Source organism: Helobdella robusta (assembly GCF_000326865.2).
Source record: "Helobdella robusta unplaced genomic scaffold HELROscaffold_28, whole genome shotgun sequence".
Taxonomy (NCBI): domain Eukaryota; kingdom Metazoa; phylum Annelida; class Clitellata; order Rhynchobdellida; family Glossiphoniidae; genus Helobdella; species Helobdella robusta.
The window spans coordinates 1,430,964-1,451,162 of record NW_008704435.1 but is presented as its reverse complement, the minus strand read 5'-3'; the positions used below and the strand labels follow the sequence as shown (position 1 = coordinate 1,451,162).

General features: G+C 30.9%; 1 protein-coding gene across 1 annotated transcript in view; it reads right to left on the bottom strand.

Moving 5' to 3' along the window:
* Positions 1-6,400, bottom strand: part of HELRODRAFT_80970 (hypothetical protein) — a gene marked incomplete at both ends in the record, with an annotated part of 23,806 nt that extends 17,406 nt beyond the window's left edge. Inside the window, one exon of the mRNA XM_009020557.1 lies at positions 6,254-6,400. Within this exon, the coding sequence (XP_009018805.1) occupies positions 6,254-6,400 (147 nt within the window). The remainder of the gene's footprint in view (positions 1-6,253) is intronic.
* Between the last annotated feature and the right edge of the window lie 13,799 nt (positions 6,401-20,199).

Genomic DNA, 20,199 nt, shown 5'->3' with positions numbered 1-20,199 from the left:
CATGGCACATTGATGGAGGATTTCATTTTTAGATATTGGATAATAAAAACATGATGTATTATTAAAGTCTTTCAAATACATTTTAAAATTTTCATTTATAGGAGCCTGGTTACTAAAATTTAATACAAAAAAGATACGTCAAATCATTGTTCTCAAATGATTATTTCAACAGTTCCATAAATAAAAATATATTTTTTGATAACCAAATTATGGCTGTTTATGAAGTAAATAAATGTAAAACATGTTTATTAATTTTTAGAATTATTCATGAAAATAATAAACTAAATAAACACATCATAAATTTAATTGAATACAATAGAATTTCAAACACCCGATCTAATGATAAACTTTTAATTAAAACAAATTTAATATTGAATAAAATTAGTGCTCGTCAGTTTTTCTATTATGCGCCGTTGGTTTGGAATGGACTGCCATTTTATTTGAGGGCTTTGACAAATTATAATGATTTCAAAATTCAATTAAAGACCTATTTCATATGTTTGTCATAATGTTTTATAATTTTTTTTTCATATAGTTACTCTTGTTTTATAGATTTTCTTGATTGGGTTTTGTGCTTAGATGTGTGCGCATGGGTGTTGTGTTCGAATGTTTGTCTAGGAGATGTACAATTGGAAATTACTATTATATTATTAACAGCCAAATAATGTATTTATTATTTCCGTTATTACTTTTTTATGTATGATCAATTGAATATGTGACTTTAAATGTATGGAATTGGATGTTTTTGGGGTTGGCTGAAAAAACACTCGTGGTTATGCTGGACCCTTTTTTTCAAAATTATTTTTTAATGTTTGAAAAATAAAAGGATAAAAAAAAAATGACATAAACCTTTCGGCAAAACACAATTTAACAAATCAGGAAGAAAAAGTTTCTAACGAAATAATGTTATGTCAATCAATCAAAATGTTATTTCTTCTAAACCAAACAGCACAATGGATTGACGAATTGCCCAACTATGTGGCAGAAAACACCACCACCGAAAAAAAATACCCAAGGATCTACACTTTGGGCAAATGGCTTATAAAGGAATATTTATCTCAAAAATCTAAAAGCTGGCTTCAGGGGAAGAGCTGAAGTCAAACGAGAAGAACGAAAGAGGGCTCATTGGGAAGCTTTAAAAACTATGGAAATGTTCAAGGAACTACCAAATTACCCTGACTCTACCAGCGCGAGATAGTAGTGTCAAATGAGATGTTCATTTTTTTATCAGAGAGCTATCCGATTCTAAGACATGAACCATAAAGCAAAACAGAATTCAACAAATCAGGAAGAAAACTGTTCTAACAAAATAATATTATGTCAATCAATTAAAATGTTATAGGAAAAAATTACAAACGATAAATATGTTCGAGGAACTACCATATCACCCTGACTTCACCAGCGCGAGAGAAGAACGCCAATTACTCGCTCATTCTTCCAAAAAACGATGAAATAGAAATTTGGCATTAACATCTTTTTCATTATCTACACACGCTCACACATTTAATATAATTTTTATGTACGTTCATTTTATTGATAATTATTATATTTACAAAATGAATGTTAAACATTCATCATTTTATATTAAATATTGTTTGGATCAATGTTTGTTAAATTTCTTGTTACGTAGATCGTTTAATTAATTGATATACTATTGAAAGACATTAAAAGAAGAGAAAAAAACTAAGCAACGTTCTTGACTTGTTTATTATCAACCGGATCAACAGAAAAGGAAAAGTGAAGTTACATACAAAGCAAAGAACATTTGGTCCAAAGAAAAATAAATGTATATTATAAATCATAATGTTTTAATATAAAACATAAAACTTAACACCTTCTCATTTTATTTAAAACATTAGATGACCTTAACCTAAATGTTCTGAAGACCCATCGCACACATCAGATTCTTTAGTCTTGGTCCTACCATTGGTTTTGTCAGAGCATCAGCAACTTGAAGTTCTGTCGCAAACTTCTTCTGCAACTTTTTCTCTGACAAAGAAATGTCTAATGTGGATGTGCTTTGTTCTTCTGTGAAGTTCTGGATTGTGTGCTAAACGAATTGCTGCTTCATTGTCGACAAAAATTTCTGGCTTTTTCTTTAGATTTACAATGTCGATCAACAATCGTTTGAGCTATATCACTTCACGAGCGGCTTCACTTGCGGCAACGATTTCTGCTTCAGTAGTTGAAATCGCAACTGAGGGTTGACGTTGGCTAAACCAACTAATCACGCTTCCTCCAAACATACAGATTACACCTGATGTCGATCTTCCACTAGATTTATCTCCTCCATGATCTGCATCACTGTAGGCTATAAGTGTATTGTTTTGACCAGACTTGTAAACAATACCGACATCAGCTGTGCCTTGCAAATATCTGAAAATTTGCTTGACTTGTGCTACACTGGACTTGCTGGGTTTCTCCAAACTTCTGGATGCTACTCCAACTGCATATGCAATATCTGGTCTTGTTCCCGTCATCAAGTACATCAATGCACCAACTGCTGATCTATAAGGAAATTTCACTTCCTCATGTTCATTTTTGTTTTCATCGAACTCCTCAGATTTTGAAATCGGAGTTGTACAGGATTTACACTGACTCATCCCAAACTTTTCAAGAATCATTCTTGTATAGGATGACTGACTGACATTAATATTTCCCTTCTCATCTTGATTAATCTCTAATCCAAGGAAATATGTTGCAGGTTTAGATGTTATCCTGAACTCTGACTTTAATTCTTTTTCAAATATTTTTAATTCTTCTTTATCGGTTCCTGCAACTAGTCCATCATCAACATACAGTGCAAGTATCAGTTTCTTTCCTCCCTGTATTCTAATGAACAAACAAGTATCTGCATCGCTTTGTTTGAAATGTCTCTTTTTCAAGAATTCAGCAAAGCGTTTGTTCCAACATCTTGGAGCTTGTCTAAGTCCATAGAGACTTCGCTTGAGTTTACAGACTCTTCCTGAATTATCTTTAAAACCTTCAGGTTGCTCCATGTAAATATCTTCATCTAGTTTGCTGTAAAGAAATGCTGTTGACACATCAAACTGCATGAGTGACATCTTTTGCAGCAACACTTAATAGTGTTCTTATAGTTGAACTTCTGACCACAGGACTATAGGTTTCTTCATATGCTTTTCTTGGTGTCGCTGAAACATTTTTGAAATTTTTAGAAGGTCTTTCATCACTGACCCACTTTCTACATTGCTTAACCCAGTGTCCAGGTTTATGGCAATAGTTGCAGTTACCAGCTGGTTTTGTCTTTTTAGTGAAATCTCTTGATTTGTTGAAACTTGGCTTTTCAACATTTACAACTAAGGCGTTCTGCCTTGATGATTTGTCGATTGTGTCGAAAGTCTTTATCTCTCTTTGGAAAGCACAGAGATGAGTGATTAAATCATCTATCGACTGCTTTTCTTCACCTAGCATTAGCCAACTTGATTTGAAGTTTTGGAAACTATTTGGGAGAATCTGCATCGCTTTGCATACTAATAGCAGCTCTGGTAGTTTATTTTCTCCCGATGCCTGAAGCCCACTGTTTAATTCGTTCCATAAAGTCTTCAATCTTGCAATTTGGCCGGATACATTTACATCCGCTATCCAATTGAAATTGAAAAAATTGCTACAAACTTGGAACAGTTGATCCTTAGTTGAGGCTTCAAAATTTCTTTTTAATTCCTCCCAAACTTCAAACGCTGTGTTCTTGTCCATTATCTTTTGGTATGTATCTTCTGTGACTACATTCGCAATTACTGATTTGGCATAACTGTTTGCCTTTCTAAACAGATCTGATTTATTTTTAAAATCTTTTGCCTGTTGCTCTGTTTGGTTTTCTAGTAATTCTGGTTTCGACAACTTCCTATCAAGTGCGCCCTCATGGTAGTCCATGAAATCTCGAACACGACGTTTCCAAATGGGCCAATCAGCTGCGCAACTTAACTGTTTTATTTGAAGCTTTGAATCCATTTCTTCCTTGTCTTTACAATTTGACCTTTTAAATAGAAGCAAAATATCGATTTTCAGAGAATGAAGAAGCACGTGTTTTTTCTTCACTTCAGTCTTCACAAACACAAAGGAATCTTCCGATATTTCTTTATTCTAAATTTTCTTCGTCAAATCAATTAATTAAGAAAAACGTTATCTGGGCCCATAACCTGTTAAATTTCTTGTTACGTAGATCGTTTAATTAATTGATATACTATTGAAAAACATTAAAAGAAGAGAAACAAACTAAGCAACGTTCTTGACTTGTTTATTATCAACCGGATCAACAGAAAAGGAAAAGTGAAGTTACATACAAAGCAAAGAACATTTGGTCCAAAGAAAAATAAATGTATATTATAAATCATAATGTTTTAATATAAAACATAAAACTTAACAATGTTATCAATGCTAATTATTTATTTGTCTATATCAATGATTTCATTAACATTTCTTACCATTATTTTTTTACCACATTTTGAGGACAAATTTATATTTTAAAAGTGAAGTGTATCAATCAATCAAGACATACACAGACTAACACATATGCACAATCCGGTTAAATTGTAAATGACACGATTAAATTATAAATTGTAATCGACATGCGATTGATTTCCCATGGTAGCGTAGACGAATTAATAAGTCAATGCACTGCACATGCAAGATGAGCGTGGGACATTGCCCTGGCCCCGCCCCACTTAAGCCATGGCATGGAAAGGCATCTAAAAAATAAAAGAACAGTTGACAGTTGAATAATCAACAGCTTTTTACTTTCTCTACCACACAGACATGCTCAAAAATAGAATCACTGTTGGAAAATTCAATCATAGAGAACTAACTCATTGACAACAGCTCATTCTCAATAAAAGATGTTATCAACATGACAGTCAGATAAATATTAAATAAATATAGGAACAAATAAATGAGTAAAAAACCAATTAAACCAACAATATACAAACATATATCCACACGTACACACACACACACACACACACACACACACACACACACACACACACACACACACACACACACACACACACACACACACACACACACACACACACACACACGTAGTATATACATTCATGTATGAGAATGTGCACAGGTATGCTGTATGCTTAGCATAGCATACAATAACCAGCTAATGTAAATTCAGTTGATCCTGAGTATGTAATTTGCATGTGGCTGCCAGGCAAACAAACAGAAGTTCATTTGTTTGCACAATATTGTGTGGAGATTTAAAAAATGCAATAAAAACAGTGGATGGAGTGCATGAGCATGATCCAGAGGGGAGTGCATTCCTGGGATGTGTTTGGAGAGGTTCAATGAATGAAGTTATCGGGGTATGAGCTATAGGGAAGGAACAAACAGCAACAATATATTTGCACATGCTTTGTTCGGTACATAGTGCTGCACCAAAGTAATCATCATTATGCAACAGGATGGACTGAATGCATAATTTATGTAACTGACTGAATGGTTTTGATCAATTGTTACGTAACTGATGAATGCTTTTTCTGGTGGGACACAATATGATTAAAACAGAGTAACTGACACAAAATGATAGCAACGAAATGCTTACAATGATAAGATTACAGCAACACAATTACAACTATTTGATTACAATAATTTGATTAGTTCAGTATGTAAATTGGAGTTATGCCTCCAACCATGCTTAACTTGGTAACGTTTTTAACAAAGGTTGTTGAAAAATTTATATAGATTAATGTCCAGAATTCTCTGATTTATTATAAACTCCCTTTCATGTAAAAAATGAACTCATATCATTCGTGCACTAATGAGTTTCAACCAATCAACAACTCATTTCAACATCAACCACATTGCTAAAATTCACTATAATTCATTCAGTGGAAACGCATCAAAAGACATGCATAATAGCATAGCATAGCATGCCATAACACACCATCGTATAACATAAAGGATGGGTTCACCACGAAGCGAGCAACACAACCATCACACAACATCTTTAGGAGCTACAAAATGTCACCCGTTCACAACGAAACTTTACAACCAAGCTCCAATATAACAATATGATTATTTAAGGCAGAACAACTGAAATGAAATGATAACAACAAAATGCTTACAATGGTAAGATTGCAACAACACAGTTACAAAAATTGATCTGCAGTAAATTGATTACATTAACATGACTACAACAGCATAATTAATGATTACAACAATTTGGTTATGACAATTTGATTACAACAATTTGATTACAGTAACTTGATTACAGTAACTTGACAACCTTTTCAGGCTTAGGCTCTTGAGCTCGAGGGACAGGTTCCAGATTCCACTTCCTAAGGAAATCTCTAGCATGGCCGAAGATGATGAGGATGGCGTATCCGATGTAAGTGAGGATGGCAACTAACAATGGGGTTTCCTCAAATGATTCGTAGTTTTGTACATCACTGTCATCCTTATGTGTGATTGGTTAATTGGTTGGTTGAATGGCTGGTTGATTGAATAGTTGGTAGGTTGATTGGTTGGTTGTTTGGTTGGTTAGTGATTGGTTGGTTGATTGATTAGTTGATTGATTGATTGGTTAGTTGATTGATTGGTTAGTTGATTGATTTGTTAAATGACTGAGTGGTCTGATGATGGAATACAAAATTGACAGATGGATGACCAGTTGAGTTATTATTAATTACGGTTGACTGATTGTTATTCATTGATGAATGGTCAGAGTTGATGAAATGATATTGGTGGCAATGGAATGAATGACTATAAGTCAACAGCTTATAACTATTGTCAGTTATTGAAATATTTTTTTTAGTAGATTTTCCATTAATTGATTGATCAGTTTATCAATCCATTAATTAGCTTATCAATTAATTAATTAATTAGTTAATTAATTGTTCAATGATTGGTAAATAGAGGGGTTAGTGAGAAATAATTAGCAGGTAAGTGTCTAATTATAGATAGGACAACATGTTTTGGATGGGTTAACAATTTAACATATAACTGTGCAAGCGGGTCATTGCTGAAAAAATTAATTTTTCCATTTGACCAACTGAAATGATTTCTGAGACACAAAGAAATAAATTCAACGTACGTTTGAATATGTTCTCGTGAATTAATTTGAATTATTGTTTTTAAACATCAATAAGAAAATAAGAAAAACCAAAATTAATTAGAAATAAAAAACAATGAAGAAATGTTAGGAAACTAAAAAGTTATTTCAAATCGAAAACCACAAACAACACGATATATGTAGATTATGAAATCAATAGAAAATAATTGTTATCTATTGAAAAATTTTATTGCACAAATGGCCATGAATAATACATATAACACAATACAATATGTTATTATTTTTATGTCGCTGTGTCATGTTACTCTCGCAGATGACATTCAAAAATATTAAAACTTCTTTCATTAATCAGTAGAATGAATGAAGGTGTCTTTTTCAATGAAAAGAACATAAAAAATTGTCTAAGGAATTTCTAAAAAAATGTGTAACACAATTATATTAAGTATATATAAATAAAAAAAATATAACATGCCACCCACACAAGTTTTGGCTTTTTTTTAAAAGTCCTTGCCATTGAATGAAATCTTACTTACATTTTAAAAATAAGTTGAGTAATAAGTTTTTTCAAGTCTAAAGTAAAAAGTTAAACTAACTAAAGTAACTGAATAGGCAAACACAAAAAAACATTTTTTAAAAATTTATATTAAAAGAGTATTTGAAAGTATACAGCTTTTACTAGCTGATTGTAATACTATTATAATTGTATGTAATTTTTTTGTTGCACTAATTATTATATATTAATTTAAAAATAAAATAAAAAAGTTTTTAATGTGATGTGTGTATCATTTTATTTAATTGATACTTGTTATGCATAGTAAATGAACAACACCTGACAGATACTAAGATACAAAATCATTTTATTTATTTTATTATGCATCTTGCATCAGTATATTTAGTTTCTTATATTTTATTTTATATTCTTTTTTTATAAAATTTATATATATATATGTGTGTGAATTATATTTTATAAAATAAAAATGTTATAAAAAAATTATCAATTATAAAATAAACTAAGTAAAAGTAAGTAAAACAAAACTCACAAAATCTTTCAAACCTCCCTGACCGACACTTCCACCTCCTACTAATCCGTCATTTTTGGAAATTCTCTTAACTCCATTCAGTCCATTGACGGCATGCAGTTGAACATGTTTTGACATTATTACTCAAATCAAAAGTCGATTTTGTTGAATTTATAATTTTATAAGATATATATATATAATTTTCAAATAATTAAAATTAAAATGGCTGTAATGTGTGTGTATGTAGTGGTGTACTTTGGAGACTAACAAACAAATGAAGAATTATTTTGGGATAATTTGCTGTTTGAAGTCAGTGTCCTAGCGACATTTCAAAAGAAGAGATCATCGATGTTGAACAGAAGCAGTCAGGTGATCACATGAATAACATTCATCATTCTCATTTCATTCATAGCAGGAATTTCCCACACCGTTCAATGCTAACCTGCCTACAGTGCACATATGTTTTATATTCTATGTTGTATAATTGTATATAATGTAAAATAAATGTATAAAAATAAATGTATACTATAATAATAATGTATTATGTATGTATAAACTATAAATGTGTTGTGTATGTGTATAATATTGTATACATGTATGTATATATGTGTATGTAAAAAATTGTATGCATGCATCAATATAATAATGTACCTACGTATGTAAATGCCCACAGGTATGAATGAGTATGATTTGTAATTATGTACAATGTATAAATAAAATAAATAATGTATGTATATGTTATGTACCAGTGTATATAATATAGTATATAGTATTTATAGTATATTATTTTATGTGTGATGTACAACACTAAAGCTTACTTATAAATTAAAACGCATAAATTAATTATTCCGCCCAATTAGTTGAAACTCCTTGAAATAATTTTATTTTGAAAAATGTAAATTATTTTTTAAAAGTGAATCTTAGTTCGATTCTTGTGCGTGCGCGGAAAATAAATTTTTCGTGGGGATAGATGAACCATGGGATGAACCAAATATAACATTGAATTGAGATCAGTGAACATGATGGATATGAGTGAATTATTCTGAAGAAATGAATTTGAATGAAATAATCTGAATAAATAAATAAATAAACGAATGGATAAATATGAATGTATGCATGAATGAATGACAATGATCGAATGTATGAACAAGGTGAATAGATGGGAATGAATGAATGAAATAAATTATGAATGCACTTTCAATGAACGAACAATGAAAGAATATGCTATGAATATGAACAATATGAAAAATGAGAGAATATGAAGTGATATAAACATAACTGTCCAAATGAAGATGAAAACAGAAATTGAAGTAGCTGAAGATCAAGCAGGCTTTAGAAGTGGAAGAAGAACAAGGAATCAAATAGTAAATTTAAAAATAATATGTGTCTTGTCGATTTTCGTTAAGCGTTTGACACGGTGTCGCATTATAGACTATGGATGATGATGCTAGACATGGCATTTGAAATGAAAAGTTCAAGAAAAATACTGAGGGTGTCATGGAAAAACAGAAAAACGAAGGAATGGGTTCTAAAAACAATTGGAGTACAGCGAAAATTATTGCCTGAAATCAAAAAGAGAAAATTAAGCTAAATTGATTACATCTTCAGGAAACACCAATGCCTGGAAAAAGATTTAAACAAGGGACGCTGTCCGGATCAAAGCAGAGAGGAAAGCAGAAAAGAAGATGAATTGATGGTTTAAAGAATTGGACTAATCTTAAAATGGAAAAGTTGCTGAGAAAGAAAGATGCAGGACAGAGTTAACTGGAAAAAACTTATTCATGATGCAGCCTACCCTCGGATTGAGGATAGTTAAAAACAAGACAACTGATTACCTATATGAATGAAGGAATGAACAATAGTGTCCTTTGTGCCATTCTAAAACGTCGAAAGTAAAAAGGCAGATGAAGCATAGCATAATATCAAAACAACTATTCGTAAACATGACGAAAAAAATTTCCAAAAGACTTGCATGAGCCTAAGCTATTAGGTCGGTTTTGTATATTTGTAATGAGATAATTCTATGCTAAAGAATTCAACATTTAGTCAACTTATTAACTGTTGTCATATTAAAATCGATTCACTCATTTAGTTTTAAACTGCAGAAACAATTGCAATTTAAAAATGTGAAATTATTAAATAGGGTGTTTACGATAACCTTTGACCATGCATATATATATATTATATCCATGCCTTGGACTAATTTTAATTCCAATACATTTGCAGCACTACTAATCTGAGGATTTTATTAAAAATAAAAAAATTTCTGCCAACTTTTTTTCAGCTCATTCACATTTAATAATACTGGGATTCACCGATGTTTAACCAAACCTTCTCAATAAATATTATAGTATAATAAGTTTCAATATCAGCAGAGCTAGATTCAAAAATACTTAATCAATACATCAGTGTTCATTTATCGCAGGTACGAGTTGAATTTCGTCTCCGTGCTCTTTTTTATTTTCACGTTTTCAACACTTTGAAGTGATTACAAGTGATTGACTGGCCATAATTAAAGGATGTCATTCGTTAAGGGAGGAGACTATGTAGCAGGATGAGTAAAATAACTCAAATAAAACAATAAATCCTTTTTAGATCAGGCCCTGAGGTTTTTTTTTAGAAAAAAAAACAAAGAATTAAAAGAAGAAAATATTCCAACAAATGAAACGTCAGCAAGCCTGTTGATAAACATCGAAGCAAAAAATAACAATACTACAAGATCATACCATCATAACATGCGATGAAAAAATTAATTTATATGACTATTTTTATAAAATTTTGCAACAGATTTAAATTAATTAAAATATTGGGTTAATTCTTGAATTAAAAGTGCTATTATGAAAGTTATGATTTTTTAAGCAATGAATTGTTGACCGAAAATCAGACGAGATCGAATGAATCCATTTTATAACGGAAGGTCAACTTTTATAGTTTCCCACCAAAAGAGATTTACTTCTATTTTTATTACCATGAAAGTTTCAAAATAAATTGTTACTCAAGTACCTTGTATGTTTAATGTAACAGTTTATAATTTATTTTCATGATAAATAATTTTGCCTATAATCCAATGATTCATTTTGAACTTTTTTGTAGATTTTCTTTGTCACCGACAAGGAGGGTGCCTCTAAGTTATGAGGTGGGTGATTTCCATCATAAATTTATTTTAAATACAGTTTATATGATGTTTCAAAAGATCTATTACTTTGTCTTCACTGTCCGTTTCAATGAATATTCAGATATTGGGCTGACAAAATCAAAAACATTCTTATGTTGAAATTTTTTTTTTTATTTTTATAAATCCTACAAAAATTAAGTTAAAATTGCGAGACAATTTTAGTATACTAAATTAAATTAGATTAAAAACCGTCGGATAATCCCTTACTTTATTAACCCAGTGATTCAGGGCCAGCTGTCCTTAAAGAAAAAGAAAAGTTCACTCCAGCCGAAAGATTAGAAATTGCCAAGAAAAGGAGACAGGAACAACTGAGAGATTACAACACATACGATAAAAACTTTGTTAAGAAAAGCCAAGGTTCACAGAAGAGGGGATTGAAATTCGGGTCGAGAATCAAACTGAGCGAAGCCGCAACAAGAAATGACATCGCAGAAGGTTGTTCGAAATTTATTTTGGCACTGTTTGGCTGAGAATTGGTAATTGTTACTAAATTGAATTTTTATGAGACAGAAAGTGTCAATTTAATTAACTAAATTACATACAAATATAAATACTTCATCAAATTTTTTTTTTATATAGATAAAGCAAGTTCGTTAATTTTAAATGATTTGCCGTTTTTAGTTGAAGATTTTCTTAAGAAAGGAGCTAATCCAAACGTTAGTAACGAGGATGGCATAACTGTTCTGCATCAGGTTGGCGTACAAACCTTTCATCTTTTAAATCTTTCAATACGTGCAGCGTTTCAAAACTTTAAATACAAAAAAAATTTCAAAATAGGGAGCCATCGATAATTCTGTTGAAGTGGTAAAAATTTTGTTGAAACACGGCGCCGAGGTTAACATTAAAGACAAAGAACTGTGGACGCCCCTTCATGCTGCCGCTTTTTGTGGTAACACCGAAACAGTCAAGATCCTCATTGACCAGTGAAAAATAATTTTTTTAATATTTTAAACCACAAACGAAAAATATCTCTTACGTTTCTTAAAATATGACAAAAAATGAAAATAATGTTTATTTAAAATAAATTTACAGAAAATGAAAATAATGTTTTTTTGCAGTAAGGCAGATTTGTTGGCAGTTAACAGTGACGGCAACATGCCTTACGACATCTGTGAAAAGGAAGAAACGTTATCAGTTTTGGAAAAAGCTATGTTTAAAAAAGGTGGAATTTTTCCGACTGTTGATAAAAAAATATAATGAATAATTATAATTATATACCGTGGCTTATCCAAGTTATTTTTCATATTTGGTCTCCAAAGACCATTAATTGCAATTTTTTATTGTGCAGTTTTGGGTTTTGAATAAATACAATAAATCATCAAATTATCAAAAATCATTCCAGATAATTTTCAACAACGTAAAACTACAATAATAATTTGCAATACTTTCATTAAGGAATAACTCAGGAGCAAATAGAAAATGTGCGGTCGGTGAGAGAAAAAGCTATGCTGCAAGAAATTATTTCAGCAACACAGTCCAACGGGAACAAGCTGCCGAAATTTACTGGACCCAAAGGAGAATCATTAGTGAGTAAAAATAGTTTTTTTTTAATAAATACTACATAATTTCACGCTAGTAGAACAGTGGAAATTTTAGCTTGTTATTTATTTATAATGGATGAATATGTTCAATGAACTTCGAATGTCTAATAAAGTTTTTAGCTTACCAATGAACTTATTACCAAAAAACAGTTGCACATCAGCGCAGCAAATGGTTATTCAGAAATAACTGATTTTTTATTGAAAAACAAGGCGAAGGTGAACGCGGTGGACCAGGATGACTGGCAGCCTATCCACTGCATCATTTACTGGGGACAGGTGTATTTGTAGCTTTCGTTTTTATATTATTTTTAAAATGAGCTTTGTAAAAATTTTGAAATTTTTCATTTGCATTTGCACCAAAAAACAAGTGAACTAAAAACTGGATATCATATAATTAAATAAATCTATTTTTGCTTAAAGCTACATTTGTTAGAACGTTTTCTAAAGCACGGAGCAGATCTAAACGCCAAGACCAAAAACGGTGAAACAGCGTTGGGTAAAGTTCAAAGTTTTGTTTTTCTTATTAATAATTGACTTTGTTCAGCAAATATTCTTTGCTATAACTTAAAACAGATCTGAGTGCAAACGATGCCATACGAAAACAGGTTTTGGACATAAGGGACGACCTCGCAAAGAAGGGTCTCATCAAGAAGGTCGCCATTAGAAAATCTTCGGGGTCCAGAACGTGAGAACTTTTTTCTAGAAAAGTTTATCTTTTCATTAATCTCAAATTGTCGTGAAATTTGATAACTTATCAGTTATACTAGTGACAACCTTAGTATTGAGCATTAAGATTTGTTGATGTTATAAAACTTTGGCGTGTTGTTTCATAGGACCATAATGTTATATTTTGAGTTTTGGAGTGTGCGCTTGTGCGCCTTATATATATATATATATATACATATATATATATATATAGAGAGAGAGAGAGAGCGAAATAGAAAAAAGAAGAGAGAGAGAATATACATATTTATTCTATATGCTTAGTTTGTGCCAATACAAAATTCTGTTTGTACGTCAAACAGTCAAACAAAATAGCACAGGATTTCTATTGCGGTTAACTGAAGAAAATGTTCAAATAAAAAAGTTGTTCTAACTATTTTCAGATTCATTTATCAAGAATTATTTTTATTTATATGTGGTCAAAAATTTTAACTTTGTTTGTGTGGTTCAAACTGACATTGAAAAATTTTAATAAACAGCATAAGCAACACCAGCTCAATATTGAGGATGAGTGCTGCTGAGAAGCGGCAGTTGACTTCGAAAGACGCAAAAGCTGAAGGAAAGAAGTTGATGGCTAACAAGGAGACTGTTTTTGGAGCAGAAGCAGATGTTTGTTCATATTTTCATTCATCCAGCATGGTGCTTCTGTGTTTTATTAAAAATTTTTGTACTTAAGTCGTTAAAATTAATTTGCACCAAATTATTAGTAATCACTCAATTAATGTAATCTTTTAAAGCCTATTAAAATAGAACTTTAAAAATCCAAATTGGGTTAGTCAAATGTTGCCACTTCAAATTATTACATACCAGAGAGTGGCGTAGCAAAAAATATTTTGCTAAAAGTTAGCAAAATTTTTTTGTCTTATTCCAGATTTTTTAAATTTATTTGCTTTGCAACCGGTGTTTTTGATCAAAATTAACTAAATTTTAGTTTTGTGGTGAAGCGAAACTGGAACAGTTTTCAGTCTAGATTTATATGCGCATTTCGATTCGAAGCCCTAACTCAATTTTCTATGGTGGGGGTTTTCAACCTTAAAGATCTTTTATGACTACGCCACGTCTTTGAAACCAGACATAGAGCAGAACGGCACGTGAATATATAATTGCGGATATCCTATTATGAGGACTTGTGGTTCAAAATATTATAAATATGGTTATTCACATTTATTTTGCAATAATGAAAAAATAAATAAAGCGGATTTGAAATATCTAATTGTCCAAGTCTTCCACCAGATAGCAGTTATGATAAAAAAGAAGGAGACGAGGAGGAAGAGCTCGACCACATTTTTCGGCAGTCCGAGGACAAGCGAAAATCAAAATGACGATTTAAAAAGTGATGCAGATAAACGATGTTGTGTTAGTTTTTATGCTGCAGTGGCCAGCACTGGACTTGATGTATCAATTCTATATCATCAGCCAAAATGCATTTATAAGCTAAATTTATCCCTGCAAATTTCTGTGCATCCGTTACTAAAATATAGGTTCCAGTATTTTTCGAAAAAATTAAAATTTCGCTTTCCGAATTTTCCGATTTTTTTTAAACGAATTGAAAGTTCCACGTGATTTGCCACATCAGTTTTTACTCATTTTATTACGAATTAGTTTCTAGATCTGTTTTCTAAAAAACTTATTAAATACTTATCAAAATTTCTGAAAATAATTCAAAGTTTAAAATTATTTTGATTTTTTACAACTTGAAAAAAGTAAAAAAAATTTAAAATCTGTTTAAATCAAATTTGGATCAGCCGAAAGCAAATTTTTGCATTTATTTTTTTCTTAACAGTTATTTAGATAAAATTTTGGAGAATCGTTTAATTTTTTTAGATTTAGTCTGCATTATTTATTTGTTCTAATTCAATTCAGTTTGCAACCAAAAAACACTCAATATGCATTCGATCGCCCCTATTTTATTATACAAAAAGGCAGCAAATTCAATACATCATCGTAAAAATGTTATTTATATCAAAACTTTTTATTTTTACAATTTGAACATCGTTTTTCGTAAAGTTTTTTTTATTTAATACTCTATTTCAAATGTTTTTTTTCTAGTTTCAAGATTTTGTCATCAAATTCTCTAGAATACTCTTCAATTGTTTTGTGAAAAAATAAAATAATTATTCAGCCATACCCAGATTGTTGGAATTTAATGATACTTTAAACTCTTTATTTGCAGATTAGTTGAAACGGAGTTTGAAGATCATTTGAACGAAACAAAACTTTTCAACGTTTCAAAATCTCTCTAACATTCGAGTTTATAAATTTTAGGTTGTGATAAATTATATCACCTGATTAAATACTTAATTTAGCTTTTTAAAATGTAATCGTATTTGTCAAATTGCCTTGTAACATTTATATATTTTTTTTCGCTTAACATGTAAATGATTTTGAACAAAACATTTATTATCATGCAACCAGTGTTTCAGTAAGTTTTCCGTCAAATTTATGATGAGAAATATTAACTTTAAAAATATCCAAAAAACTGAGAAGAATAATGATTGTAATATATTTTATGTAAATTATTTCAATGTTGCAATAGCAAGTGCAAAATCTCGAATATGGAAATAGTAGTAAGACATGTCTAATTGCCGCAGTAAATGCTGTTACTGATTGTTTTTATCAGACCAAACTGGCGTTGATTCCACGGTTCCATTGTTAACTAGATATCATTCGTTCGGTGGATTTACTTATTGAGACATTTCATAAAAGAAAATTTGATGTGGAATGTACGAGTTTTATACAGCAAGAGGTTAATGTTTTGAAATAAAGAAGCCTTTGCATTCCTCCCACGTTTGTACACTGAGTTCGCTAACGAAATTTTAAGTCAGTTTCAACAAACTGACTTTCAATTTGTTACCAAAAAGAAAACATAAATTGTTGCTCAATTTGAATACATAAAATTTGGTTAGGCTCTGTCACGCTTCAATATTTTACTTTATTATCAAATATTTTCAACAAAAATAATTATTAAAGTTGATTAAATATACCAACCGAACTTTGCTTCAAGAAATCAATTGAACAAAATTTATCAACAACGAAACACATCAAAGTGTCAATTGAACATTTGTAACATTGTAACAATTGTGACATTGTTCATTGTTTTTAAAGACACAAAAAAGTAAAAAAAAATTTCTTCTGACAGTGCCTTAACTGAGGCTTTGATGACAAACTTTTTCATTCATATACACACACTCCCATACAAACACACATACACACACTCCCACACAAACACACACATACACACACTCCCACACAAACACACACATACACACACTCCCACACAAACACACAAATAGTTACAAATAATGGTAATAGATTTCAAAAAATAAAAAATCAAGCAGAAACGCAAACAGACATTCAATCAAGCGAGCAATTAAAGCCTAAACAGCCAGCATACAGATTAGAACAGTCAGGACCTTGGAATAAATGTAGACAAAAGTGGGAAATCTACGGGGCAATGTATAGAAGCAGCAAAAAGAGCAAACAATACGCTTGGCATGATAAAAAGGACGATTGTTAACAGAAATAAATCAATAATGTTAAATCTACATAAAACGTTAGTGCGACCTAATTAGAATACTGCCCGCAGACATGGAGTCAATTTAGTGACAAAAAGACAAACAAGTGTTGGAAAAAGTTCAAAGATGGGCAACCCGGTTGATTAACAATTGTTAAAAATTTTCATATGAGGAAAGATTGAAGAGATGTTGGCTGACAACTTTGGACAAACGTAGGGCTAGAGGAGGTCTTATTCAAGCGTAAAAAATTATAACGTGTAAAGTTGAGATAACTTCATCCCTATTCTTTCAATTTACAGAAAATAGAAACAAAAGAGGACACCAGTGCGAGCTTATCAACGAAACTGTAGAACAACAAAAGGAAGATTTTTTTAGTTTGAGAGTTATTGAACATTGGAATAAACTGGACGAAAAAACTGTAACAGCTCCTACAACGAAAAAGTTCAAAGTCAGACTTGGAAGATTAGGATTTTTATTGCATATTATTTGTCAAAATCGATCCAGTTGTTCTCACACAGAGATATATACTGAACCACTATAATCCTTGTTATGTTATGTTATGTTAAATAAAAGTGCCCAGTTGGATGGTTTATCAGTGGAAGGATTTTGGGATGTTTATAGGTACTAACAAAAATTTAAAGATTTTTTAAAACAATATTAGATTGTCTAGGTTTCTATCGTTATGAGGAAGTATATTGTTCCAGATTTTAGAAGCAATATGAGATGGACTATTCTCAATTAAGTTTAATCTAGATGTATCAATGTAAAGAGTATTATTTTGTCAAGTGATAACTGATTTAATTGGATTCGAATATTTGAGAAACGCTGAGAAATATGAAGGCAAATTTTTTTAATAAATTTAAATGTAGATATGGTTCGAAGATATAAATTAGTTTGACGAATTGATAAAATTTTAGACTTAGTAAAAAGTTCTTTAGTATGATCAATAGATTTTAGATTATATGTTGTCCTTAGAAAGCGTTTTTGGCAACTGAGTAATAGTTCAAATAAATTCTCTGGACCGTTACTGTTGCAATAATGTTGCAATAAGTAAGGTGTGGAAGGAAATTATAATTTAATTTAAAAAGCGTAGTCAAATTAATGTTTTAATAAATTTGAAATATATAAAAAATTATGATTTTTTTTTCTAATTGTTAAAATATGATTCGACCATGACAAATTACTTTAAATAGGATTCGCCTAGAAATTTAATTTTGCTAGATATTTTAAGTTGAATGTTATTTAATTTAAGAGATAAATCTTGTATGTTTTTGGATTGTAGGGCCAAAAATTACGTAAAATGAATTATCAGTATTGATAAAAAGCTCATTACTTGAAAACTATGACTCAATACATTTTAGATAAATGTGAATTTTTGCCGCACGGTGAAAACCTTTCTCTGCTCGAACACCAACAGACGCCGTCGCCAGCTTAGGCAGTTTCGTTTTTGGCCGGGACTCGCCCTACTAACCGCTGACAAGACTTCTTCAGACATGTTATAGACGTTGAACGCGACAAACAAAAGCTAATTGAAATAAATTTATTAATAAATAAAAAAAGAAATTAACCTTACGACACTTTGCAAAACAAATGTTTTCGAAATGTTTCCCAACTGAATAATAGACTAAATTGAACATTCTGAATAAAAACCAGTGTGCAACAGCAGAGCAGCAGTAGTAAATAAACGAAATCCAGAAAAAACCGCAGAACAATGTTCAAATTATTACCAATTATCAGAACGACCAAATCCAAACACCCAGGAACCAAACTAATTAACAACTCTCGAACCCTTTTATTCTTTTCTAAAACAATTGCCAAAACACTTATATAGCAAATCAACTGAGAAACCATTCATTCCCAAACATACTCACCATACTCGCGCAACACCATACCAACATTCACATAAAGCCAGCATGCATACAAAACCAGTTCACGCAACATTTTACCAGCATGCATACCAGACCAATCCAAGCAACAAGCGCGCCAAACCAGCCAACATTCGCACACGAATCATTCATTCATATGCGCGCCAAAAAAACTTCACTTCAATATTTAATAAATTGATATCCTCGCTATAAGTTTTCGAACTATAAAAAATATTTGTGTCGTCAGCGTACATCATACATCTAAATAATGTAGATACATTTGGAAAGTCATTAATAAAAATAGTGAAAAAAATTTTAAATGTAAAACATTGGATCTTGTGTTATCAGTGGATACAAATTATTTTCTATTTGACTGGTAACTAATGAGTCAAGAATGGATTTTTCCATGAAATCCATAAAATTTATGTTTAAGTAATAGTACATTAGACATAAAATGATAATAATTATTGTTGAGATTAGCTATAGATAATATGATACTACTACATACTTAGCTGAGCAAGTATTGGCTTAATGTAGAAAGAGAATTGAATAGAAACATTTGGGGGAAAGACATTGATACTATTCAGAGGTTAAAACAGTTGTTTGTATTAGAATACGATCTGCACTTTTGAAGAGATACAACAAATTAATTTGTGCAACGAATTAAATTAAAACAGTGAACATTTGTGAGATAAAAGAATTGAAATATACCATAGAATAAAAGAATCGATAGCGTACTGTAATGGATGTTGTCGTAAAGATAACTCAAAAAAGGATAACCATAAATGATTACTAATGTAGTCATTTATGAACATCTTTCATGTAGAATGTAAGATGCTCATTGAAAACAAAAATAATATATAAATAATGAACTATTGATACAAATGCAGCTCATTTTGTCGAGGACGCGTTGTTTTGAATACCAAGCAAAACAAAAATATAAACAAAATATTACCATGCTACGAAATAAAAGTAACAAAAATCACCTCTCAACTAGCTTAATACATTTTTTTCATTAATTGATGAACACAACTTGGAACTCATGAAATAAAATATGGCATGATTTGTTAGTAGAAATCTCCGGTTTATGATTTTTGTCAAATAAATTATTATGTTAAGATTTTATGAAAATTTGTTGATAACTGATAGAATGATTCTCACAACAAATTGTAAGGTGTAAGTTTATATTTGAGAACATGTGAGCGGGGATGGTCGAATCGTAGAAACGTTTTGTCAGCCAGTGACGTGGGAGTCCAACTTTGATGATTAACTTCTTGCCACAAAATCTTTCAACTAATTCATACTGTTAACATTCTTAATCA